Here is a 23,900-nt window from a genome sequence, read left to right as displayed (position 1 = left end):
CAGGACAGGAGTGACAGGAGGGGCTGCAGGGCTGGGAGCTCACCCTGAGCAGGGCTCCACAAACACCCAGGATGATCTCAGACTGAGCTGAGCACAGCACACCCCAAATCCCTGCCGGAGCAAAGGTGCAGGACACAAACCATCCCCAAAACTCTGTCAGAGCCAACCTGCAGGACACAAACCATCCCAAACCCTGCCAGAGCACAGCTGCAGGACCATCAGCAGGTCCAAGGGAAGCCCTGCTGGGACACAGGAGGCACAGCCCAGCAGCTCTGCCTTGCCAGCTGCACGCCCAGGTCTGCCACGGGCAGGAGGAGCTGGGAGCTCTGCTGCGGCCCAGCAGGGACAGACACACGGACAGCAGTGCCAGGAGAGGCCAGCACTGCTCCCCCTGCTGCCGTGCCCAGGAGCACAGAGCAGGGCCACAGCACACGGCACACACAGCCACTCAACAGCACCCACCACTCCGTTTGGCAAAATATTTATTTATAATAAATCCGTCCCAAAGCGGTTGGTCACAAAGAATCGACTCCTCTTACGCGGCCGGGCTGTAACAATGCTTTTGGTAGAAGTAAATAAACTGCTTCTTTTTCCACAGTGTACAAAAACAAAGAGACACCGAAATGACAGGTAACAGGACACGGGGGGCACTGGAGAGGCAAAGGCAAAGCAGAGGGGCCTGGCTGGCAGCGCTGGCACCGTCATTTACCCGTACAGTCTGAGCCCTGGGCTGCTCCTCTGCCCCGGCAGGGCAGGCTGGTGCCCTGCAGCAGCGCCAGCCACGCTTTCACAGTACTGCATGTCAACACTGGGAATGGTTTCTGATATGGTTTAGACTGCACACAGTACTTGGAGAGGGAAAAGGGAGCTACTCCCACTCCGTGGTTCCCGGCGGCTTCGATGTCAGGTCGTACATCACCCGAGAGATGCCAGGGATCTTCTTGATCTCTGCCACCATCTTCAGCACCACCTGTGGGGCAGGGCAAACACAGCATCAGGAAAACGTGTGTGTGTGAAACAGACCCAAAGAAAATCTGTCACCCTGATTGTTTAAGATTTTCTGAGCCTTCTGATGTTTGCATTCATGTAACGAGCTTTCTCACACACTTTCTGTAAATAACTCATTGTTTTGCATTCTTTTATAAAAGAAGAGAAATTTGATGGAGTGTTGGTTTGTCCAGTGTCATTGGAGAGGTGGCACTCCAATCCACTGTCACTTCTGGAAATCTATAAATGTTAGGGCCAGAAAATAAAATTCCCTCTTTTCCACCCTGAGAACAGTGGTGTGTGCACTCGTGTTACTTCCTGTCCTATAAATGACAAAAATCACCCTGGAAAGGCTGGAGGGCAAACTGCTGACACCAGCTCTGCTGGACACCAGAGCCTGTTAGGACCAGCACTTTGCCACCAGACATGGAATAAAATCAGCTGGAAGGAAACCTCTGCTTGCCAGTGAGAGTCATCTTCCAGAGCTCACAATTAATCCATGTCAGCAGCAACATTCCAGGGGAGAATTTGATGATCCTGAGAAGTTCAGACTCCTTAAAAATCCCCCAGCTCCCAACACCACTTACATGACATGCTGTTCTGTTTATAGTGAAAGCACAAATTAACACTGCATTGCTCTGCATAGAAAAACTTGATTATTTCCCCCATAAATATGATTACTCTCTATAACCTCTATTACTTAGCCATCACGCTACCACCTATCCTTAAAACGACCATTTTTCATTTTGAAGAATGCAGGGTTTTTGTTTGGGGGTGGGTTTTGTGGTGTTTGGTTGTTTGTAAAGACAAATGAATCCTCATTTTATACAGTGGGATAGTAGCTCACATGGCAATCTGAGCTGTTCTTTTCATGGACAGGCTGCCTCAAAGTAGAGGACTTCAATTATATACAATTACTAAACAATGCTCAGATGCTCCTCAAGTGTGTTTAAAATAAAAAGTCAATCCTACTCCTACAGTGCATTCCCAGAGGGACAAAGTACTTGACTGGACATGGATAAAGTTAGGAAAAAAAGAAAAGCTTGAACCTCACTCTTAAGCACTCTTAATGACCTACAGAGCACACAGGGCACTGAGATGTTAAACTGCGAGTTTCAGTAAAAGCAAAAGTGCCAAAGAAAAGTAATTCCTAAATTCCTAATGTCAGGAAGTTTCCAATTATGATGCAAAAATTAACTCCAAATCCCAGGAATGGCTGGGGTATTCTTTCCTCTTTATCTGGTTGTATTTTAGCTCAGCTCTGCTGCAAAGCCTTTGCGTTGCCATACCCACCTGCCAGCCCCTCACTCTGTTAGTTTTGCTTCCCAGAACACCACAAGTTTTTAATGATTATTTATAACAGAGAAAAACAGCAAGAAACTCGAGGTCAAGGCAGTGGGGTGAGAGGAGATGCAGTGAGAGGAGAGATGAGTTGGGAGCAGGGGCTCAGGAGGGACAGCAGGAGGGGAACAGGAGCTGGAACACCAAGGAGCAATGAGTGCTCCAGGGACGAGCTCCCTGAATTTGGAATATGCATCCATCCAGAAGAGGCCAGCACACAAAAAGTTGTATTTCTGTGTTACTTCCACCAGAATCACCTTTTGTGCTCTGTCCAAGATCATCAAGCACCAAAACCAAAATACAAAATACACTGCTGTATTGATATGCAAATATCTCACGGATAGACATGAAATAAGTTATGGTCAGAGTAAAGTATCCACACTGAAACCCACATGGGGTTTTTCCAATAGTTCCCAAACGTAGGACAGGTCAGTATTTAGAAAACCATCAATTGCTATTTCTCAGCAGTGCAGCGGGAGAGAAGCCCAGGCACATTGTGTGCGCTGTGCTGGGTGCACGCAGGACCCCTCCTGCGGGATGCCCTCACCTCCTCGGGCACCTCGGCGCCCGGCGTGGCGGCGATGCCCGTCATGAAGTCGCTGGTGATGAAGGGCCTGATGACCACTGACCTCTGGCACGAGGGCTGCTTCTGCAGGGGGTCCCGGTCGAAGTGCAGCGGGGTCAGGATGATTGGCATCTGGCTGATCTTCCCAGCATAGCCTGCAGCACACACGGGGGGCACACGGGCACGGTGAGCGCTGCACTGCTCCCACCTGCGCTTCCCGCTCTGAGCCAGGAGCGCTGCTCACCCTGTGGGATCTGCTCCCCTCACATCCTGTGGGATCTGCTCCCTCATCCTACAGGATCTGCTCCTTCACCTCCTGTAGGATCTGCTCCCCTCACCCTGTGGGATCTGCTCCCCTCACCCTGTGGGATTCTGTGCTCCATCCTGTGGGATCTGCTCCCCATCTCATGGGAGCTGTTCCTTCACCTCCTGTAGGATCTGCTCCTTCACCCTGTGGGATTCTGTGCTCCATCCTGTGGGATCTGCTCCCCACCTCATGGGAGCTGTTCCTTCACCTCCTGTAGGATCTGCTCCCTCACCCTATGGGAGCTGCTCCCTTGCTCTCTTCAGCCCGTGGGATCTGCTCCCCATCCCACGGAAGCTGTTCCTGCGGGATCTGCTCCCCCTGGTCCCACAGCAGTGCTGCAGCTCTGCAGCTGCAAACCAGCACTGGGAGGGCCCTTGGCACAGGCTCCCAGAGCAGCTGTGGCTGCCCCATCCCTGGAAGGGTCCAAGGCCAGGCTGGACAGGGCTTGGAGCAGCCTGGGATAAGTGGAAGGTGTCCCCAGGGCCTGGAGCAGATGATCCCTGATGTCCTTTCCAACCCAAACCGTTCTGAGATTCTATAAATTGCCACTTGAGATGATCCTCAGCCTTTGCAGGCACGCAGAAAAAATCCCAGCTAATCTGTGTTATCCCTGTAATTCACTGTGAATCAATGGAAGAGCCACTTTCCTTCCCACATCACATAAAACCAGGGGGCTTTATCAGTCCCCATATCAAGTCCAATAAAGAGATATTCCCAACAAAATCTTTGAAATATTCTTTGAACTATTCTTTGTCTTTGAAATACTATTCTTTGAACAGTCTTTGAAACACTCAGGAGACAGCTCTCCAGTACCCCTGGCTGGTGCTGGGCAGGTAACTGCAGACATTTCCCTCATTTTCCAACATCTGCTCCAGAAAGGCAATGCACAGCTCCCCAGTTTCCCTGTTCCAAGGAGCTGAAGGTCCAAAATCCAGGTGTGAGGAGCTCCTGGTACTCAGCTCCCTCCCTGTGCCAGCCCTGGCCTGAGCTGCTGCACTGGGAGGTTTTCTCACTGAGCCACAACTCCAGGCTTATTTTTAGGAGCAATTCATTCACACAGAGCCAAGTGTCACCAAAAGTTAGCGAGACACAGCTACAGCTTTACCAACACAGCCAACAGTGTTATCTCAGCCTTTTGAGGTTAATTCTGTACAAATTCTGCTCACACAGCTCTGCAAACTGAGCATGGATCCTCAGAGAGAGGGATCTGCTGCAACTTGATTTATAGCAAATACAGGCAGGGCTGATGCAGTGCTTCCCACACAGATCACATCTCCAAAGGTAATTAAGTAAAGACCTGAGGAGGCTGAACCTCAGAACTGTTTATTCCCAGGCTCTGCCTGTGCAGCACATCCAGGGGACCCCACACTCCCTGGCTGTGCAGGGTTGGGGCTGCAGCTTTGATTTCAAGTTAAGAAATCTGAAACCACCACAGGCTGTGAGCATCATCCCCATGAGAAACCTGGTATCTGGGCTTTGCCCAGAACCAACACCATTTAAAAACTGTGTCAAGTTCCTTCACCTCAGGTAAACACTGAGCTCAGCAAAGAGAAGGGATCTGGGTGACTGGGTTGCCTGCACAAGTCTGCAGTGAAGCACCACAGCTTTGAGCTTCATGATGTGTAAGAAGCAAGTCAGTCCCCAAAATCCCCTAAAATAAACTCCTGGCCTTTGGCTATCAGCTTCCACAAATTTTCACTGTCATTCCACTAACTGATCATATTTTTGGTCTGTCAATCCACTAACTGATCACTTCTTTGGAAATATCTGTCGCAGACATCTTTTATGAAAAACCCTTTCCTTAGGATTTTTCCTCCTGAGAAGCTCAGAGGCCTCAGGAACAAAATGTGAACAATGGTTATCTGCTGCTGTGGAATGCAACAGGTGCATCTGGGATTGGTCTCATGTGGTTGTTTTTAATTAATGGCCAATCACAGTCAGCTGGCTCAGACTCTCTGTCCGAGCCACAAGCCTTTGTTATCATTCTTTCTTTTCTATTCTTAGCAGCCTTCTGATGAAACCTTTTCTTCTATTCTTTTAGTATAGTTTTAATATAATATATATCACAAAATAATAAATCATGCCTTCTGAAACACGGAGTCAGATCCTCATCTCTTCCCTCATCCTGGGACCCCTGTGAACACCATCACAAATACCCGCCTGCAGATTTGACAGCGCCACTCTGTGACCCCCAGTGTGTTTGCAGGGACCTGGGAACACGGGTGTGACCCTGGGACGAGGTGGAGCACCTACCAGACTCCCTGAGAATGTTGTGAGCCTCGAAGTCAGCTTGCCGTAAAGTGCTGAGGACTCCCGTGGTCAGGAAGGTGGGGGTGACATCCGTGGGGGGCTCTTTGACAGGGGGCCCAAACACATACACCACCCTGCAAGGCACAGAACAGACACAGGGCAGGGCAGCACAGAGCTGGGGAACAGCACCAGGCTCCATCCTGCTCACAGCCCTGAACAGCAAAGCACCAACCCCCAGTAAATGCTGCGCCTCATTGTTCATGAGGGCTTCAGCACAGGGCACTAACTGCAATTTATGCATCTGCAGAAGCACGTCCGCAACAAAACACCTCCTAAATTCAGAGCAGTCACATCAGCTTCGTGTGTTTAATGTCATTCCTCGTGTCTCAGAAGCTGCAGAGCTGGAGTGGCCTCGTGCATGGGCTCACCACGAGGTGCTCCCAGCACGGTGTGGGCCTGCAGACACAGACCAGGAGTACCAAAACACACAGATGTGCCAGTGTGTGCTGTGGATTTCTGTGTGGAATGCAAAGCCAGCTGGGCAGGAGCCTCCTCAGTGTGCCTGGAACAGCAGAGGAGCCTGCAAAGAGCCTGGGGACATCAAAGAGCTCCCAGAGCTGTGGGATGCTCAGGAGGGCACTGCCAAACCCAGCAGAGCTTAAAGCAATCAGCAGTGCTCTGAAGCCACAAACTGGCTTTTATTTTCATTTTCTGACACACTCTGGAACTGCACAGGCAATCCTGATTTACAACTTCTTTTGTCCCCTCTGCACTTAATTTAAACAGGTGCCTTGCAATTCCTGCTCTCACCTTTCAGAGTAAAAGCTCTGTCAGTAGGTGTCACTTATGTGAGAAAATGAAGTTTTGCTATAAGCAATTCTAAGCAGTTCTGGCAGAAATCCCACAGCCAAGCAAGGAGGGTATAATTCCCCAGAGCTGATTTTTATGTCTCAGCACCTTCAGCTGCTGGAGAAGTCACGGACTGGAGTGGGCAGGAAATGTATCCTCAGAGAGCTCAGCTGACATCAAACTGGCCAGCTTTGGAGCCTCCCTGTGCATCAGAGCTGACAGCCCCTCACAAATCCCTTCCTGACACAAAGGCAAAGCAAAGTGCAGCACATCACAGCTCAGCCCCAGCCCGGAGCCTTGCAGAAGGGATCTGCATAAATTATAGTGGGGCTGCCTAATCCAAGGATATAGGCCAGCAATTTCTTTTCAAGCTGAGAATAAATCCATATTTTGATTTATTGTGTATTTGTGACCTCTGTATGAGACACCTGTCCAACATATAAAAATATCACACCCCAGATTAAACAGAGAAATGTCTGCACATGGTGAAGTTCCACATATGAATTAGACAATTAAAAATAAAGACAGATCAATACTCACCTGTTGATGTTGTGGCACATGCGTGGGATGAGCCTGGCAAGGAACATGAGGGATTCCCAGTGTGGGGCATCCTTGCTGGAGATGCCACAGACGTAGCTGTAGGAGCGACAGTCACCCTGGGGACGGACAGACAGACACTCTGAGTGCCAGCTCTGCTGCCACAGCCACCCACAGCCCCTCCTGCCCATGCAGGTGACAGCAGCACAGCTGGGGACAACATTCAGCACACGCTGAATGCCCAGGACAGGCTGGCACAGCCCCTGCAGCCACCAGGACAGGCTGGCACAGCTTTCCCTGCATTGCCAGCCCTGCAGCTGCACAGGGGCTCCCCAGGCCTGCCCAGCTCCCTGCACTCCTGGGACCAGCCCTGTACCTGCACTCCCACAGTTTTGATGGGCAGCAAGAAGGCATTCAGTGAATGTAGGCTGGTGATCTGCATCAGCTTCTCCTGGTCCTCCTCACTCGTGCACGCCTTCACCCTCTGCAGCAGCGTGTGGGGCTGCCAAGGATGCAACAAAAACTTAAATACATTAAATTAAACACAGCTCCCAGCCCCTCAAACACACCCTGCACGGCACAAATAAAATTGTAATTTAGATAACTGTTTGCTTGGTCTACATTCACCCCTTGGAGCTATTCAAAGCACACCTCTCATCTGACAATTAAACATCAGCTGAAGCACTTCTCTGTGATTACACTGAGTTTGAAGCTGAAGCTCTCCAAGGCCATAGGGAAAGCTCTTTTCCTGTGCTCATTTTCTCCCTCACAAAGCTGCACTTCCCAGTTTGATGGCACCACAATTCCATCTTTTAAAGGAAAGGCAGATGGAAATCCCTGCCCTTCAGGATTTACCAAAAAGGCGCTGGAAGTTGTTTTGAACTCACACCTCAGAGCAGACCCCAATAATGCCTGACAGCCACCACAAAGGCCAGCACAGGTAGGAGATGTGGAAATCACACATCAGCCACTGGAAATTCCAGGTTTTGCATCAGGGCCAGCTCCTGGCTCCCGCACTTGCATTTACACACCCAGGGATTTTGAGGTGTGCAAACCCAGAATGTCACAGCTCCTCCGGGAGGGAAGAGCTTTTCCTGTCACTGCATGATCTCATCTGCACAGAGTTTAACTACAACAGCATTTGTTTATTATTTGAAAGGTAAATAAAAGTTCTTGTTTCCAGGAATGGTTCAAAACACTTGTAGCAGTCTGAACAGCTTCAGTTGAGCTGCACTTGGAGGCAGCATTCCTCACAAACACAAACCAGTCCTTTTAACCTTTTAGCAGACTAAACCTCCTTTTAACCTTTCAGCAGGCTAGGCCTCCCTGCATTTCACTTCAGAACCATCACTCAAAATTAAAATTTAGGATTTCCTTACCTTCTTCACACTGGCAGAAAAATCTGCCACTATTTTCAAGATGTTGTTTGTCTCTGGGAAGTCTTTGCACACGTAAGGTTCCTCAGCACAGATCACTCTGATTGCTAGGCCAGGCCCTGCAAAGCAACATTGAAGAGATATTATACCAAATAACAGAAGCTGGTTTTCAGCTGAAAGGGTGGAACACTGAGTCAGTCACTGAATCCTGTGCATTCTGACATTCTGTCTAAGCTTCAGCTGTCTAAATATCCTCAAGGACAGAAAGAAACCAACCCACAATTGCCAACTTCGCTGTTTTCTAGTGTTGGAAATGTTGAGTATTTACTTTCAAGACAGCAAATGCCCCTTGGAAAGGCAGGGCCAGAGCATTATTCCAGCTCAGATCCACGTGGCAGCTCAGGCAGAGCTCACTGCACTTACTGAGAACTCCCACCAAAGCTCAATCATTAAACATGATGTATATTTATCAAGCAGCTCTCAAGCCATCTTTCCTGAAAGACTGTGCTTATATGATAATTGAAATAGATTTTTTTCTGTGTTTGAAGATCAGTTTTACACTGCAGTGACTCTGGAGTGCTGAAGAGCACTGCTGTGACCCCCCGGCCCCACACCTGGGAAGGGATGCCTGGACACCAGCTCCTCGGGCAGACCGAGCTCTCTGCCCAGCACTCGCACCTCATCTTTGTGGAAGTCTTTCAGCGGCTCTATTACTTTACCCTAAAAAAAGAAAAAGAAATTAAATAAAAGGCAATTTACACTCCAGCTCACATATCCAAACAAAAAGCCTCAAATGTTCAGGTTCTGGCACCTAAACCGGCCTGAGCTCACAGCACCAGTGCCAACGATTCCACAAACACTGGAAAGAAATCCCAAGTGAACGTGGGCTTTGTAGAACAGCTGAGGACAGAGGGTGAGACCAGGCAGCCCCAGGTTGTGCCAGAGCCTGAGGCTCCAGCAGAGCAGACAGAGCTGTAAGGCCAAGCTGGCTCTGCCTGCAGGAATTCAGACCTTTCGTGTCCCTGCTGGGTGCTCAGACCAACCCCAAAGCCCTGAAAGCACTTTGTGCAGAGATCAGTATTAGAAATGGGATTATTAGTTGTCTCCTGTGGGGAGTTGGTAACTGAGCACCTTCCACCTTCCAGATTGCTGGGTGGGTGAGGTCTCTCTGCTGCGCTGGATCTGAGTTTAACACAGTTAGAGAACTCACCATTCCAGAGCCAGAAAACCAAACCAGGCAGCCTCTCACCTCTGCTTGACATGCTAACACTAATGGGCTGTGCACAGAAAGGTGTTTAAAGGGCTTTTTGGACTGCACATGAACAGACCCTCAGTTGGTTTCTCTGATAAACAGAAGCAATGCAATGAATTACAAATGACAATGGACTCTCAGGGGCCTTGTCAGAGCCATCAGTGGCAGTGGCAGCAGCAGCCCCTGCTTTGGGTGCTGGGTGTGTGGCAGTGCCAGCACACTCCCTGGTTTTGGTGCTGGCACTGCCACACACCCAGCAGAGGTGTGCCACACACTGTGGCAGAGGCAGTGCCAGCAGCAGCACAGTCCCTGTTTTGGTGCTGGCTGTGCAGAGGCAGCAGCACAGCCCCTGTTTTGGTGCTGGCTGTGCAGAGGCAGCAGCAGCAGCAGCACAGCCCCTGTTTTGGTGCTGGCCCTGGCAGAGGCAGCAGCACAGCCCCTGTTTTGGTGCTGGCCCTGCAGAGGCAGCACAGCCCCTGTTTTGGTGCTGGCTGTGCAGAGGCAGCGGCAGCAGCAGCACAGTCCCTGTTTTGGTGCTGGCCCTGGCAGAGGCAGCAGCACAGTCCCTGTTTTGGTGCTGGCTGTGCAGAGGCAGCAGCAGCAGCAGCACAGCCCCTGTTTTGGTGCTGGCTGTGCAGAGGCAGCAGCACAGCCCCTGTTTTGGTGCTGGCTGTGCAGAGGCAGCACAGCCCGGGCTCACCTCCTCGCGCAGCTTGCGGATCAGCTCGGTGTCGTTGTGGTGGGTTTTGATCACCTCCGCCTTGCCGCTGGCCACCAGGGAAGCGCTCTCGATCAGGTCAGGCCTCAGGGTGCCCTGAGCAAGGAACACCTCCTCGGGCTTCAGGTTCATCTCCCCGATGACCTCGTTGGCAATCTGCAGCAGGGGCACGAAGAGTCAGAGCTCCGTCATTTTGGGGCTCTCAAAGGTCTCAAGAATGAATGAATTTTACAGCGGGGAGCTGGAAAAGCACAACCAACCAGCAAGCTCATGATGCCCCTGTCCCACTGCTGAAACACTCCTGTAACCCCACCTCGTGTTGAGCAGAAAATGGAGAAAACACTCCCAGAGCACAGGAACATCAGTGCCCATTAAATATTCTCCTGTCTTTCCCAAAGGCTTCTGGAGTCATCCACAGCTCACACAAGCACCCACTAATTAAACACCACCACTGATTAAACACTCAAAGATGTACCCAGGAATCACAGTATTTAGAACTTCAACCAAACAACAAGTAAGCATTACCTTAACAAAGGTGTCACCGATAATTTTCCTCTTTTCTTCAGGACTTGTAGTCATATTTAAGGTCTTGCTAATTCTTTTACGTGGAGTTCTGTCCTCATCTGAGATGGGCAGAGTCGTTGTGCCATTATAGAATGAATGGGCTGCATTCACCACTGCAGGAAATCACAGGGAGTTTTTGGGGCTTTTACAAAATCAATAAAGATTTTTGTGCAGGTTACAAAATAGAAGTTTCACTTTATTGCTTTAAAAAAAATCCCCAACAAATAAAAATAATTTCCTTTGACTATTAACTGCATTGAAAAGGGCTGCTCAATACCTCAAAAACTAATTTTAACAAGAGCCTTTTATTTCTCTTATTAACCTATTACTTTTTCCATACTGTGAGATTAGGCAGCCACAAAACTGGATGCAAGTCCAGTTCTTGCTTCCCTCTCAGATTATAATTTACTTGCTTTAAACAGTTTACAGACAGTGTTTCCCCAAGGCCTTTCTGCAACCAAAATTAAATGATGCACTATTTACTCATGCTACATTATGCCACTTAATTCAGAGAGGCTCCCAACCCAGAGATCAGCTGGGAGGCTCTCTGGCATCCTTCACCAGCACTGAACTCCCTGACCTACACAAGGAGCACTTGCAGCAAGGGGATTCCCTCAATTTGCTCCTCTGGCTGCCTGCCAGAGCCCAGGTTTATTGCTTCACAGACTGCAAGAATAAGACATGGATTTTCCACTAAAAAAAAAGAAAAAGATAAATGTAGAAAAATGTGTTTAGAATGCAGCTGAGGACACTGCAGCCCAGGCTGCACTGTGCCAGTGGGAAACACTGCACAGTGCCAGGACACAGGAGAGCCCCTGGGCAAGGCAGGGAGCCCCAGGAGAGGCAGCTCTGGCTCAGGAGTTCACCACGCAGCACAAACTTGGTCTTCTCTGACCTCCTCACACCTGAGGTACCAAAAACCTCTGAGCCTTCTCATCAGCCATGTCTGGGCACTGTCTGCTCTCTCAGGAACTCCCTCACAGAAGCAAAAAGGCTGGAAAAGACCTCCCAGGTCATTGAGTGCAGCCTTTGACCAATCAACACCTTGTTCTCAAAAGTAACCCCAAAAACAATTAAAATGCACCTCTTTCAAAGCAAGAAAAAATGCTCTGAAAGTAATTTTGCCTACAGTAGCATTCAGTCACCCAAATGAGCTCACAGCTGACAAAGAAAGAGACTCAGGATAAGGAATGAAGCCCAAAGTGTTAATCGGGATACTGGAAAAGGTGGAAATGCAGTGAGGTCTGTGGCAGCTGAACAGGATCAGAGAAGTGACCAAGGCACAAATTCACTGCTCTGCTGTGCCCCACCTGCACACACACCAACATCTAAGGAGATGGGGCAGCTCACTGTGTGCTCCCATCACGGAAACAAGGCCTAACACTCCAGGTTTAAGCTCTGTGCTCAGGTTCAGGTGGCTCCACATCACCGACCCTGCCTTGGTACCAGAGTCTGGAACAGCAGCCCAACAAACCCAACCCCCGGGGCAGGTTCTGGGGAAAGCAGCACAGGTGGCAGTGCGGGAAGGAGCAGGGAGCAGGAGGAGGTACCTTTGACGTGGATGCCCAGCTTCCTGAGGGCCTCCTCCACGGCCTGGCTCTCCCTCTTGCGCATGAAGCCGTTGTCGATGTGCACGGCGATGACCTGCTCGCGGTTCAGCGCGCGGTTCAGCAGCGCCGTGCACACCGTGGAGTCCACGCCGCCGCTGAGCAGCACCTGAGGGACACAAACAGCCTGTCACACCCTGTCACAGCCGGCCTGGGGGCAGGGGGTCAGCACAGCACCCGGGAGGGTGAACACAGCAGCCAGGAGGGTGAGCACGGCACCCACCTGCAGCGAACACACACTGCCCCAGCCGCGCCATGTCACAGACATCTTTTATGAAAAACCCTTTCCTTAGGATTTTGACTCCTGAGAAGCTCAGAGGCCTCAGGAACAAAATGGTTATCTGCTGCTGTGGAATGCAACAGGTGCATCTGGGATTGGTCTCATGTGGTTGTTTCTAATTAATGGCCAATCACAGTCAGCTGGCTCAGACTCTCTGTCCGAGCCACAAGCCTTTGTTATCATTCTTTCTTTTCTATTCTTAGCTAGCCTTCTGATGAAATCCTTTCTTCTATTCTTTTAGTACAGTTTTAATGTAATATATACAGTAAAATAATAAATCAAGCCTTGTGAAACATGGAGTCAGATCCTCATCTCTTCCCTCACCCTCAGACCCCTGAGAACAGTCACAGCGCGACTCCCCCAAAACCTGGGTGTGCAGCACCCAAACCACCACAGCTCCCCACACCAACCCCAGCCAGTGCAAACCAGCCCCCAGCTGTGCCCCCACTCACCAGGACCTTCGAGGAGCCCACTTTGTCCTTGATGTCCTGGATGCACTGGAGCTCCCTGTTCTCCACGGTGAAGGTGCCGCTGCAGCCCGCGATGTCGTAGAGGAAATTCTTCAGGATCATCTTCCCATTCACTGTCAGGCTCACCTCGGGGTGGAACTGTGCTCCATACAGCTTTTTAGACTCGTTTGCTATGCCTGGTACACATGACAAAACAAAAATAGGCATAGCCAAGTCAAGCAGGAGACTCAAAGTGGCTCTTTGGGACTGGGTAACTGCAGCGGCTTTCAAACCCCAAATTCTAATGTCCCACAATTTCCTGTGACAATCTCTGTGTGATGTTAAAGCCCTGCTTTCAGTACCTACATTATTCCTGCTCAGTTGAACATTCATGCAATATTAAATACAGTAACAAGTTAATAAAGCTTTAATAATTAAACAGTGCCTGACTTGTACTGTGACAGTGCACAGCCCAAACCCCACTGGCACTGCACACCACAGTGCAGGTCCCCTCTCCCCTGCCTTAAGGGCACAGGAGATTTTATTTCTAAGACAATCAACACATGCATGCTTTAAAACAATATAAACTGTATAAATAATGTTAACTTTAACCACATTTAAATCAGGACCATTGCTTTTAAAGTCTATTTCTTTATAATCGTGACAGCTTGACATACAAACACACTCCAGAAATTGTTAAAACCAATCCATTTATTTGGCAATCAAATAACAAGGGCTATTACTCTGTTCCCATTTGGTTCTAACTCCTGTCTGCCATAATTCCTTACCAAACATTATCAGAAGACAAATTCAGGATAAAATAAATACCTGCTATGATGTTCCCAGACTGTGCCACCACTTTGAATCCATCAGCCACTTTATCCACGCTATCTCCATGAGTGAGGAGCACAAGCTCTTCCTTCTGAAGGCCTCTAAACCAGGATTAAAAACCAGAATCAATTCAAGGAAGAACAAAGCCCTAACTCTGTGCCTTTCCAAGAGATGCCCTGAGGGATTCCAACAAAAGCACATCTCCACAGACAGAGCAGGACATCTGAAATGTCTGCAGCATTTCCTCCCAGGAACAGCCATCTGCAGCTCTGAGATGCCTCCTGGGAAGCTGCCCAAGTCTCTGTCCAACACACCCCTCCTGCAGGAGGGAACTGACATTGATTCTGAAGGGTTTGTGGCTTTCTCCTTACACACACCCCAGGACTGAGGTCCCCTCTGGGACAAGGGGAGCCACCTGGAGTCAGTCAGGATACTGGGAGTCTTGCTTTTCATTTCAACAAAGTGAACCTTTCTTGTTCAAAACTAGGTGTTTTCAGGGCAATTTGGGCACATCAGACAGCTCTGCAGGAGCCCTACAGAGGGAAGGTGATAAAACTGGAGCAGCAGGGATGAGTAAACTGTCAGACTTTTCACAAGGAACTTCAAAGCCATCCACAGAATTATCAAGAAATCGAATTCTGGTTTATAAAACATCACAAAGCAGTTTTAAAGGAAGGTGGAAGAGGAATAGGTTTGGATTTTCTGTGCCCTTTCCAAAAGTGGGTGGGCACCAAACAACAAATACAAGAGCAGTGCACAGCAGCAGACAAGAGCTTAACTCAAATATTCTCAGATCATGGTGCACTTACAGTGTCTCAGTGAAGACTCTGAAATAAGGAGTTTATACAATACTCCCAGCAAATACACCTGCTTTTTTAGAGCCAACTGGAAAGTTATTCCAAAGTATTTATTGCAGTGAGTAACCTGCTTATTTGTGACCACACTTGTAAAAGTTTTATTAGAAATTATCAGCTAATTTCTCAGTTAAAAAAAAAAAAAAAACAAAAAACCTTCCTCTAATGCAGACAGCCCTTCCCAGGCTGATAGTGTTTTGATAAGTGGAAATGTGTGTGCACCTGAACAGTGAGCAGGTGTTGTCCAGGGTGATGCTGAACACTCCGTCCTCCCGAACGCTCTTCTTGTGCACCGTCCCTCCAAACACCTTGTTCATCATCTGAGAGCAAAGGGAGCCATGAGAAAACACCCCACCCTCACCTCCAAACACCTTGTTCATCATCTGAGAGCAAAGGGATCCATCAGAAAGCACCCCACCCTCACCTCCAAACACCTTGTTCATCATCTGAGAGCAAAGGGAGCCATCAGAAAGCACCTCCCCACCTGCTCCATCCCTCACCTCATCCCAAAGCTATAAGGATTTCCTTCAGAATTAATCCTGGCTCTGTACTGGGCTCATTCCCCTCTGCCAGCACAGCTGGGGGCACTGCCACACACAGGGAGCAGAATCCCACAGGCAGAGATTTGCAAAATTATGTATATTCCATAGTGTGCAGCCCCTTCCCTCAGAAATGGCTGCTCTGCAAACCAGCTGAGTACCTGAGGCCACATCAAAAACCTAACTTTATTCCCTTGGTTTTATTTTTGGAGTAACCCTGGAGAAGCCAAGATGCAGGATCAGAAGTCATGCACCTAAAGCAGCCCTTGTCTCCCTGGAAGTTGGTTTTGCTCAGCTGGGATCTACCAGATCCCTGCAGGCCCACCAGAGAGTCTTCCAAAGGGAAGTAAGGGTTATTTCTTTTTTTTGTGAGCCCCAGGTGGATCCCAGCCCTGTCCAGCCTGGCCTTGGGCACTGCCAGGGATCCAGGGGATCCCTGTGCCAGGGATTTCCCACCCTCCCAGGGAAGAGCTTCTCCCTAATCACTAACTCACATCCTTCAGTTTAGGGCCATTCCAAGGTAAGGCAGAGCCAGGAGAGGAGCACACAGCAAGCTCAGCTCATCCATGGACGCTGCTGTGGCTCCCCCAGCACTGCCCCTGCAGCCCACGCAGAAATGAGCCTGAGGGAGGCTGTGGACAGGCACATCTCATGGCTGCACGGGCTCCTGGAGGTGTGCCCCAGCCCCAAGGACCCTGTGCTGTCCCCAAGAGCACCTGCATGCCATAGCAGATGCCAAGCACTGGTTTTCCTATTGTGAATATGGCTGGGTCGAACCATGGTGCATCTTCTGCATACACAGAGTTTGGTCCTCCAGATATGATGATGGCTCTGCAGACAGAACAGGAAGAAATCATTAATCCAAACACACTGGTTACCTTAATCTATTTACTGTAAGCACTGGCACTGTCTCATACCACTCTTAGAACTGACACTTTCTAACAGACTTCATTTTAACACAGATATCATTACATGTAACTTGATTTTTGCTGTCAGACCCAGCAGGTTTTCAGGCAAGGATTTCCCCAGTTTAAACAAAGTCAAATATAAACCATCATAAAAAGTGTGTATTTTAAATTTCTCATAGCCAACCAGCAGCTATGATAAGTGAAGCAGGATGGTTGGGACAAATGTAGAGTATTAGCACCAAGATATATATTTTTATATATGTGTGTATATATATACACATAATTTATGAAGTCTGTGACATCTAGAGGAGACCTGCAGTCAAAAAATACACTCCCTAACTCCTAAATCTGCTGGAAAAAAAGTCCCTTCATCCACTCTGGTTATGCAGAAATGGCATTAGCAGCAAGCTGAGAATTACAAGCACAATACACGTGATCATGTAGGGTTTGGAGTTAATACTTCACCCTAGAAAAGAAAATTATATTATCTCAAAGGGGAAGAGAGAGTTTTTGCAAACCACAGTGATCTCCAGGACCATGAACTGCAGAAGCATCAGTTGGGCAACACTTCTGGCCTCGTGCTGGGATGGAGCAGGGCTGTACCAGACCTTGGACTCAGAACTGTTTGTTTCACAGAGAACATCAAACTTGTTCTGAGCAAGGAGTGCAAAACCAAACCAGACAGGACGTGCACAAATGGGATTAACAGAGCAGAGTTGTTCTGGCTCTGAGCAGCAGGAGCAGGAGCTGTGCTGCCCACTGCTGCCTGTGCCACCAACAGGAACAGCCCTGCGGGACCAGCCTGGCACCAAGGCCACCTGCAGCCCCTCCAGCCAGGGGAATGGAGCTGGAAGGGGCAGCATTTGTTCCCCTGCCTGCTGGCATCTCCAGGCCAGCTCTGGAACCAGCACAGCTGATGTGGGTGCAGTTTTACCATCCTGAAACCACCCTGAAAGCTTGTCCCTGCAGCTCCTGCACAGGCACTCCTGGTCAGCCTGGAGACACAGTGCATCTCCTGACCCTGGAGTGCCATGAAGAGCCTGAACTCCCCTCTGTGGCTGCTGGTGCTCCTGCTCCAAATAACTCCATGCACAGAAGCAGTTAGCACAACAACCTAGTCTAGTAAGAAAAATAGGTTGCACCTGTAATAACAAGATCTGTCCCATAAAAATCCACAATGAAAAATGTAAACACCTGGGTGAAGAGAGAATCTTAGAAAAATGTAAACACCTGGGTGAAGAGAGAATCTTACCACGCACACACAAAAATACCTTTGAACCAATGAATTGGGCAAGAAAACTACCAGCCACTTGGAGCTGGACACAAGGTCCGTGAAAACTACATAAAACGAGTTACGTGAATAAAGAATTGGCTTTCCCTATGTGAAGAAACGGAGTTCTGTGTGCTTTATTGCAACATTAGAGCTGCTGCTCAGGTGGTGAGCATGGAACAGACGGCAGGGAATGACCCAGGCGGTGAGCAGGGAACAGAGAGCAGGGAAGGGGCAGGAGGGTGAGCAGGGAACAGGAGGATGGCAGGGAAGGGCAGACGTACCTGAAGCCCTGCTCGCGGATGGCGAAGGCCGGCGTCTCCAGCGGGAAGATCTCGGACTGCACGAAGAGCTCGCGCACGCGGCGGTCGATGACCTTGCCGTACTGCGCGCCCGCGTCCAGGATCACCACGGCGCCCTCGTAGTGGTGCTGCCCATCCTTGAGCTCTGCCCCGGCGTTCTCGGGCTGCCAACGGCAATCCCATGGGGTCACCCACGTCAGAAACCCCATGGAACTGCTCACACCCACGTCAGAAGCCCCATGGAACCGCTGACACCCATGTCAGAAACCCCATGGAACCACCAACGTCCACTCAGCAATCCCACAGAATCACCCACACTCACTCAGCAATCCCATGGGGTCACCCACACCCGCGGCAGAAACCCCATGGAACTGCTGACATCCATGTCAGAAATCCCATGGACTGCTGACACCCATGTCAGAAACCCCATGGAACCGCTGACACCCACATCAGAAACCCCATGGAACTGCTGACATCCATGTCAGAAATCCCATGGACTGCTGACATCCATGTCAGAAATCCCATGGAACTGCTGACACCCACGTCAGAAACCCCATGGAACTGCTGACACCCACGTCAGAAACCCCATGGAACTGCTGACACCCACGTCAGAAACCCCATGGAATTGCTGACATCCATGTCAGAAATCCCATGGACTGCTGACACCCATGTCAGAAACCCCATGGAACTGCTGACACCCACGTCAGAAACTCCATGAAACTGCTGACACCCACGTCAGAAACCCCATGGAACTGCTGACATCCATGTCAGAAATCCCATGGACTGCTGACACCCATGTCAGAAACCCCATGGAACTGCTGACACCCACATCAGAAACCCCATGGAATTGCTGACACCCACTCAGCAATCCCACAGAGCCACACACTAGCAATCCCACAGAATCACCCACACCCACTCAGCAATCCCATGGGGTCACTAATACCCATGTCCCACCAAGTCACCCACACCCCTCAGCAATCCCACAGAATCACCAACACCCAGGTCAGAAATCCCACGGAACCACTGACACCCATGTCAGAAATCCCACAGAGCCATGCACACCAGCAATCCCACAGGAATACCAACACCCACGTTAGAAATCCCATGGAACCACCAATATCCAGGTCAACAATCCTGTAGGGTCACCCACACCCACCCAGCAATCTCATGGGGTCACCCACACCCATGTCCCACCAAGTCATCCACACCCACCCAGCAATCCCGCAGGGTCACTGACATATGAGGCTGGCAAAGGCCCCTGTGAGTGGCCAGAGTCCAGCTGTCCACCCAGCTCCATCACTCTGGTCACCACTGAACTGTGCCCTCACGTGCTGCTTGCACACATTTTCAGAACCTCTCAGGGATGGTGGCCCCATCACTACCCTGGGCAGCCCCTCAAACGCTTTACAAACGTTTCTGTCAGGAAATGCCTCTTGATATCCAGTCTAAACCTTCTCTGGCTTTACACTGACAGCCCATTGACTAAGCCAGATCTCTTTAACAACTAACATGTGCAAGGCTTTGCTGATTAGCTATGCTAATTTATGATAAAAATGACAAAGACCGGCCAAGAAACTTCAAAATGCATAAAAACCAAACAAAATCTTGACGATTATAAGGAGCAGTTGAGGCACTTGCGAGATAAAGGTACTGGACACCAGCACAGATCATGCACCCCAAGCAGACACACAGGCATGACATCCCCCAAACCAAACAGGGCACAAATTAGGGAAGAAAAATGCTAATGATCTAATGAAGGCAGAGCTTTCCACAAGCAAGAGCTCATATGCCCTGATCACCATCTGCAGCCTCTCCATCTCTTTCCATTTTCCAGTTCCACACAAACCCCAGCACAGCCCATGAGAACTGAGAGCACCAGCCTTTTTCTCAGGCAAAACAGCACAAAACCAAACAAAAAATGTTTTCCCCCCATCACGTTGGCTCGTATGCTGAACTTTACTTGACATTACCTCCTGGAGAGAATAAAAAGGGGAAATTGAGAACAAATGTCCCTGCTAAAAGATTAAAAAAAAGAAAAAAACCCACACATTTTGAGTGCAGCATCTGAGCAGACTGCATGTCAGAACAAAGCAGTGGTTCCCTCTGAGCCCCTCATGCCTGAACTGCCTGGCCAACTTCAGCCAAACATGAAGGAATGCTAAAATACACAAGGCCCAGTTTCCTCATTTAAAGAAACTTGTGGGGAGAGCAGCTATTCCAGTGGAAGCATCTCCAGGGAAGAATCAACAGCCATGCTGCAACACCAAAAATCTGCTGCCTAAAGAACTGAATTCTGTCAAGGTGTTCTTCCCCTAACCTAAAGCTTACCCTGTCCGTGCCAATGTAGCTTGGTGAAGGACAAACTGGGAAGGGTTTTGCTTTGGCAAATGCTGCCTCCAAACACCTTGGAGCTCCATTTCAAGTTTTCCTGATGGCAGGCTGGAGTGGCTCTGCTGCCTGCTCCAAACCATCAGAACCTCCAACCCAGGACTGGCCTGTGTTCCCATCACTGCTGCTCAGCCATGCTCACCTGGGGCAGGAACCCAGCCACAGGTGATTCTGGAGAGCATCACCCTGCTGGGACACAGCCTCCCAACAAACACACTGGAAATGTCCAAAGTTCACACCAGCTGCAAGAGGTTTTATCTTAATTAAAGGACATAAGTGGGGGGAAAAAATAGTGCTAAATCCCTCAAAAGCCTAAATCCAGGTTAAACTCAGATGTTTAATTTTTGCCCTTCAGCTGGCAGCCAAGTTGCCTGATGGGGAGCTCTTAATGACATTTAGTCCTGGGTTACACAACAAAAAGTGCACATGCTGGAAGGGAGCAGACTTCAGCAGCCTCAGCCCCAGCGAGGCAGAGTCACTAGAGCTGTCCTCCCTTCCAGGGCAGGGAGGGAAATACTGTTACAGTGATTCTGGGCATTTTCACCTGGCAATTTCTAAATTAGCAGCTCCTGCAAGACAGACCAATATCCTCGTGCTTTCCTGAGCCCATCTTGGGGAAAACACTATTCCTGGCAGTGCTATGTTTTTATTTCAAGCCTTTAAGTGTTTCAGAGCAGTAGGCTGTGTCATTTAGGGCAAGAGCTCTGCAGCCTCCTCACCAAAAAAGACTAAACAGAAGGTACTGTTGGTGTCAGCTCAGCTGAACTGATAGCCAAGCATCCACACCTGTAGCTGATAAATAAATAAATAAATCTGGTTTTCAGTGCCCTGCCCCGAGATGCTTTGGGCAGGCAGGTGTGGTTAATGGGGGCATGAGTTAACAGGTGGGAGGGAGACAGGAGTGTGAAAACAGACAGAGGCTGAAGTTACATCAGGAGTAGCTTGAGGAGCACTGTTAAAGCAGCATGGTTTGGTCTCTGTCCTGAACCTGCACCTCCCTCAGAGGCAGGACAGCAATCCAGACTCCTCTGAACTCACCAGACAAGTAGAATATTAAGGGGGTGCAGGACTAAGAGAGCCCAACACACACCACCACAAATCACAGGCAAAAAGAGGAAAGGAAAAAGGGCAGAAAAGTCATCACAGGATCTGGCTTCACTTATTTAAGGGCACAGTTCCAAGGCTAGGGGTTTTAAACCCCAATTTACCATGGCAAACGCCACTTGATGAAATCCAAAAGGAACAGATGCTGTTCCTGTGCAGCCAGCACGGCAGCTGAGCCCTGCACACCAGGGTGTGCCAGCAGATTTAGAGGACACCAGACAGCCCAGCTCCTGCAGGGACAGACGGGGCTTATGGGGCCAGCACCTCCTCCTGCTGGGGCTGACAGCCTCCAATGAAAGCTCCTTTCCCCTCAGTGCAGCTACAACTAGAGCTCCTCGTCCTCTGGTCTATCACACAAAAGTCAGGAGAACACGCTGGTTTGAGACCGGCTGTGGGAGCTGCTCTGACACCTGTCCCAGGTGGCACAGGGCAGAGGCACCACGCTGCTGTCCCAGAGTGGGACTGAAAACAGGGCTAAAAGCGTGGGCACGCTGAGAGAAGAAAGTCTCTATTCAGCTAACTCAACTCACAAGTCACCCTGAACACCACAGACCTGGGACATGGCACCAAGGTGGCACCTGAGCTGTGTGTCACCCCAGCTGTGCTGCCAGCCTCATCACCACCTCAGCTCCACCACGCTAACACTGGAGAGCAAAATCTTCCATCACTGCCGTTCTTCTGTGCCAAAACCAAATAATTCCAAGTTCTCCAGTGAGCTGAGGTAGAACTGGAATCAGGCTTGAGTTACCAGCCACAGACACCACAAATCCTGTTCCTCACATACCTACCTAGTGCCTTAAACTCAGTGTGCAAGCTCCTAGCAGCCCACTTGTGCAGAATCAGGGGATTTTAAACATTTCACACACCCACATGCTTGGTCATTAATGCAATTTATAAACCACATTTCCATACAGACCAGTCCCATGCTGGAGTACTGGAAAGCAGCAGCAGCTCCTCTGCCCGAGCCCCCGGCCCTGAGCTGTCACCCACACTGGTAACTCAGAACAAACCAAAACCAGGACCTTGATTTTGCACTTTCAGGCTAGCACAGGTTTTACAAGAGTTTAACTGTTTCCCTGTGGTATTGAAATTAAGCAGGTCTAAGAATACTCACTCATATTTCACAGCATAACAGGAAAGCAGCTCCCTCAAACTCAGGCCATCCCCAGGAGCAGGACAAGAGCCCCCAAATCTTTCTATCAGGGAAGCTTTAGCAGACAGGTGTGTCCTGCAGGTGTAGGTGGGCTGCAGGAGGAGCAGGAGCCTTTCCCTGCACAATCTGCTCTCACTCTGCAGGATGAGCCGGAGCTGCACATCCCATAGCCAGGGGAACCAGAGCTGCATATCCCATGGCCAGGGAGAACCGGAGCTGCACATCCCATGGCCAGGGAGAACCGGAGCTGCATATCCCATGGCCAGGGAGAACCGGAGCTGCACATCCCGTGGCCAGGGAGAACCGGAGCTGCACACCCCATGGCCAGGGACAACCGGAGCCGCACATCCCATGGCCAGGGACAACCGGAGCCGCACATCCCATGGCCAGGGACAACCGGAGCCGCACATCCCATGGCCAGGGACAACCGGAGCCCCAGGAGCAGCCCCGGCCAGGAAAGGAGGCTCTGACCACGGCCGGGGAAAAACGGGCCAGAACACTCACACAGGGACAAAGCGAGCACTCAAAACCCCTCCAGAGGCACAGCTTCTTGCAAACGAGATATGGAGCCGAGGAGGGAGGAGAGGAGCAGCCCCGGCCAGGAGGGGAGGTTGCGAGCACGGCCAAGGGAAAGCGCGTCAGAAACTTACAGGGGACCAAGCGGGCTCCCAGAGCCGAGCGCCCGAACCCCGAGACACGGATTTTCCCAAACTCGATAAAGAAACCAGAACAAGTCCTTTATCCCGCCACAGCAGCGGCTGGAGGCAGCTCGGTGGGAAGTTGCATTATCAGAAAGCGCTAGAAGTTCCCGCGGCGCACGGCTCGCTCCGTGCCCCGCTGTGCCCGGCCCACACGGACACGCGGCCGCCCCGTCCCCGCAGCGGGACACGGGCGGTGTGGGACACCCGGGCCGGGGCTGGGGCGGGGAGCCCTGCCCGTGCCGCTGGACGAACCGAGCCCCCGGCCCCGCTGCGAGCGGGGACACGGCCGGGCGGGGTTAGGGTTAGAACAGCCCCGCTCGGGGGGTTAATCAGTTAATTAATGAATTAGCGCTCCGCGAGCAGCCGGGGCTGCGGCTGCAGCGCGGGCGGTCCCGCTCCCCTCCCGGGCCGCGGGCCCCGCCATGTGCCCGGCCGGGCCGGGCCGGGCCGGGCCGGGCCGCAGCCCCGCGCCCCGCGGCCGCAGCACTGACCTTGGTGTCCCCGTTGCACAGGGCCATGGGGGCGGCGGGCAGCGCGAAGAAAGGGCCGCGAGGAGCCGCGGCCGATGAGCTAATGCCGCCCGCGGGAGGAGGAGCCGCCTGGCACGGCCGCTCCGGCGGAAGGGGAGGAGCGGCGGCGGGGTCAGGGGCGGGCCGGGGACACGGCGGGGACGCGGCCCGAGAGCCACGCACCCCGCGGGCTTTGGGGTGTGACAGCGCATTTTGCTCTGTTATCAGGGTAAAGACAATCAGAGCCCTGCAGTGAGTG

At 50.7% G+C, this 23,900-nt stretch overlaps 1 protein-coding gene across 1 annotated transcript; it reads right to left on the bottom strand.

The window, feature by feature from the left end:
- Nucleotides 1-452: 452 nt before the first annotated feature.
- On the bottom strand, nucleotides 453-23,737 carry GMPS (guanine monophosphate synthase). The gene is made up of 16 exons (XM_059479154.1): nucleotides 23,624-23,737; nucleotides 17,769-17,950; nucleotides 16,023-16,137; nucleotides 14,990-15,087; nucleotides 13,911-14,014; nucleotides 13,086-13,279; nucleotides 12,297-12,462; nucleotides 10,708-10,859; nucleotides 10,165-10,338; nucleotides 8,827-8,932; nucleotides 8,216-8,331; nucleotides 7,213-7,338; nucleotides 6,840-6,955; nucleotides 5,454-5,584; nucleotides 2,876-3,048; nucleotides 453-970 (listed from the first exon to the last, which is right to left on the bottom strand). Exons 1-16 carry the CDS (start codon nucleotides 23,648-23,650, stop codon nucleotides 869-871), a joined length of 2,082 nt encoding a protein of 693 aa, XP_059335137.1. The 5' UTR covers nucleotides 23,651-23,737; the 3' UTR covers nucleotides 453-868.
- Between the last annotated feature and the right edge of the window lie 163 nt (nucleotides 23,738-23,900).

This window comes from Ammospiza nelsoni, chromosome 10 (genome assembly GCF_027579445.1).
Source record: "Ammospiza nelsoni isolate bAmmNel1 chromosome 10, bAmmNel1.pri, whole genome shotgun sequence".
NCBI classification, from domain to species: Eukaryota; Metazoa; Chordata; class Aves; order Passeriformes; family Passerellidae; genus Ammospiza; species Ammospiza nelsoni.
The sequence above is the reverse complement of the archived record's forward strand: the minus strand, read 5'-3'. Positions and strand labels throughout refer to the sequence as shown.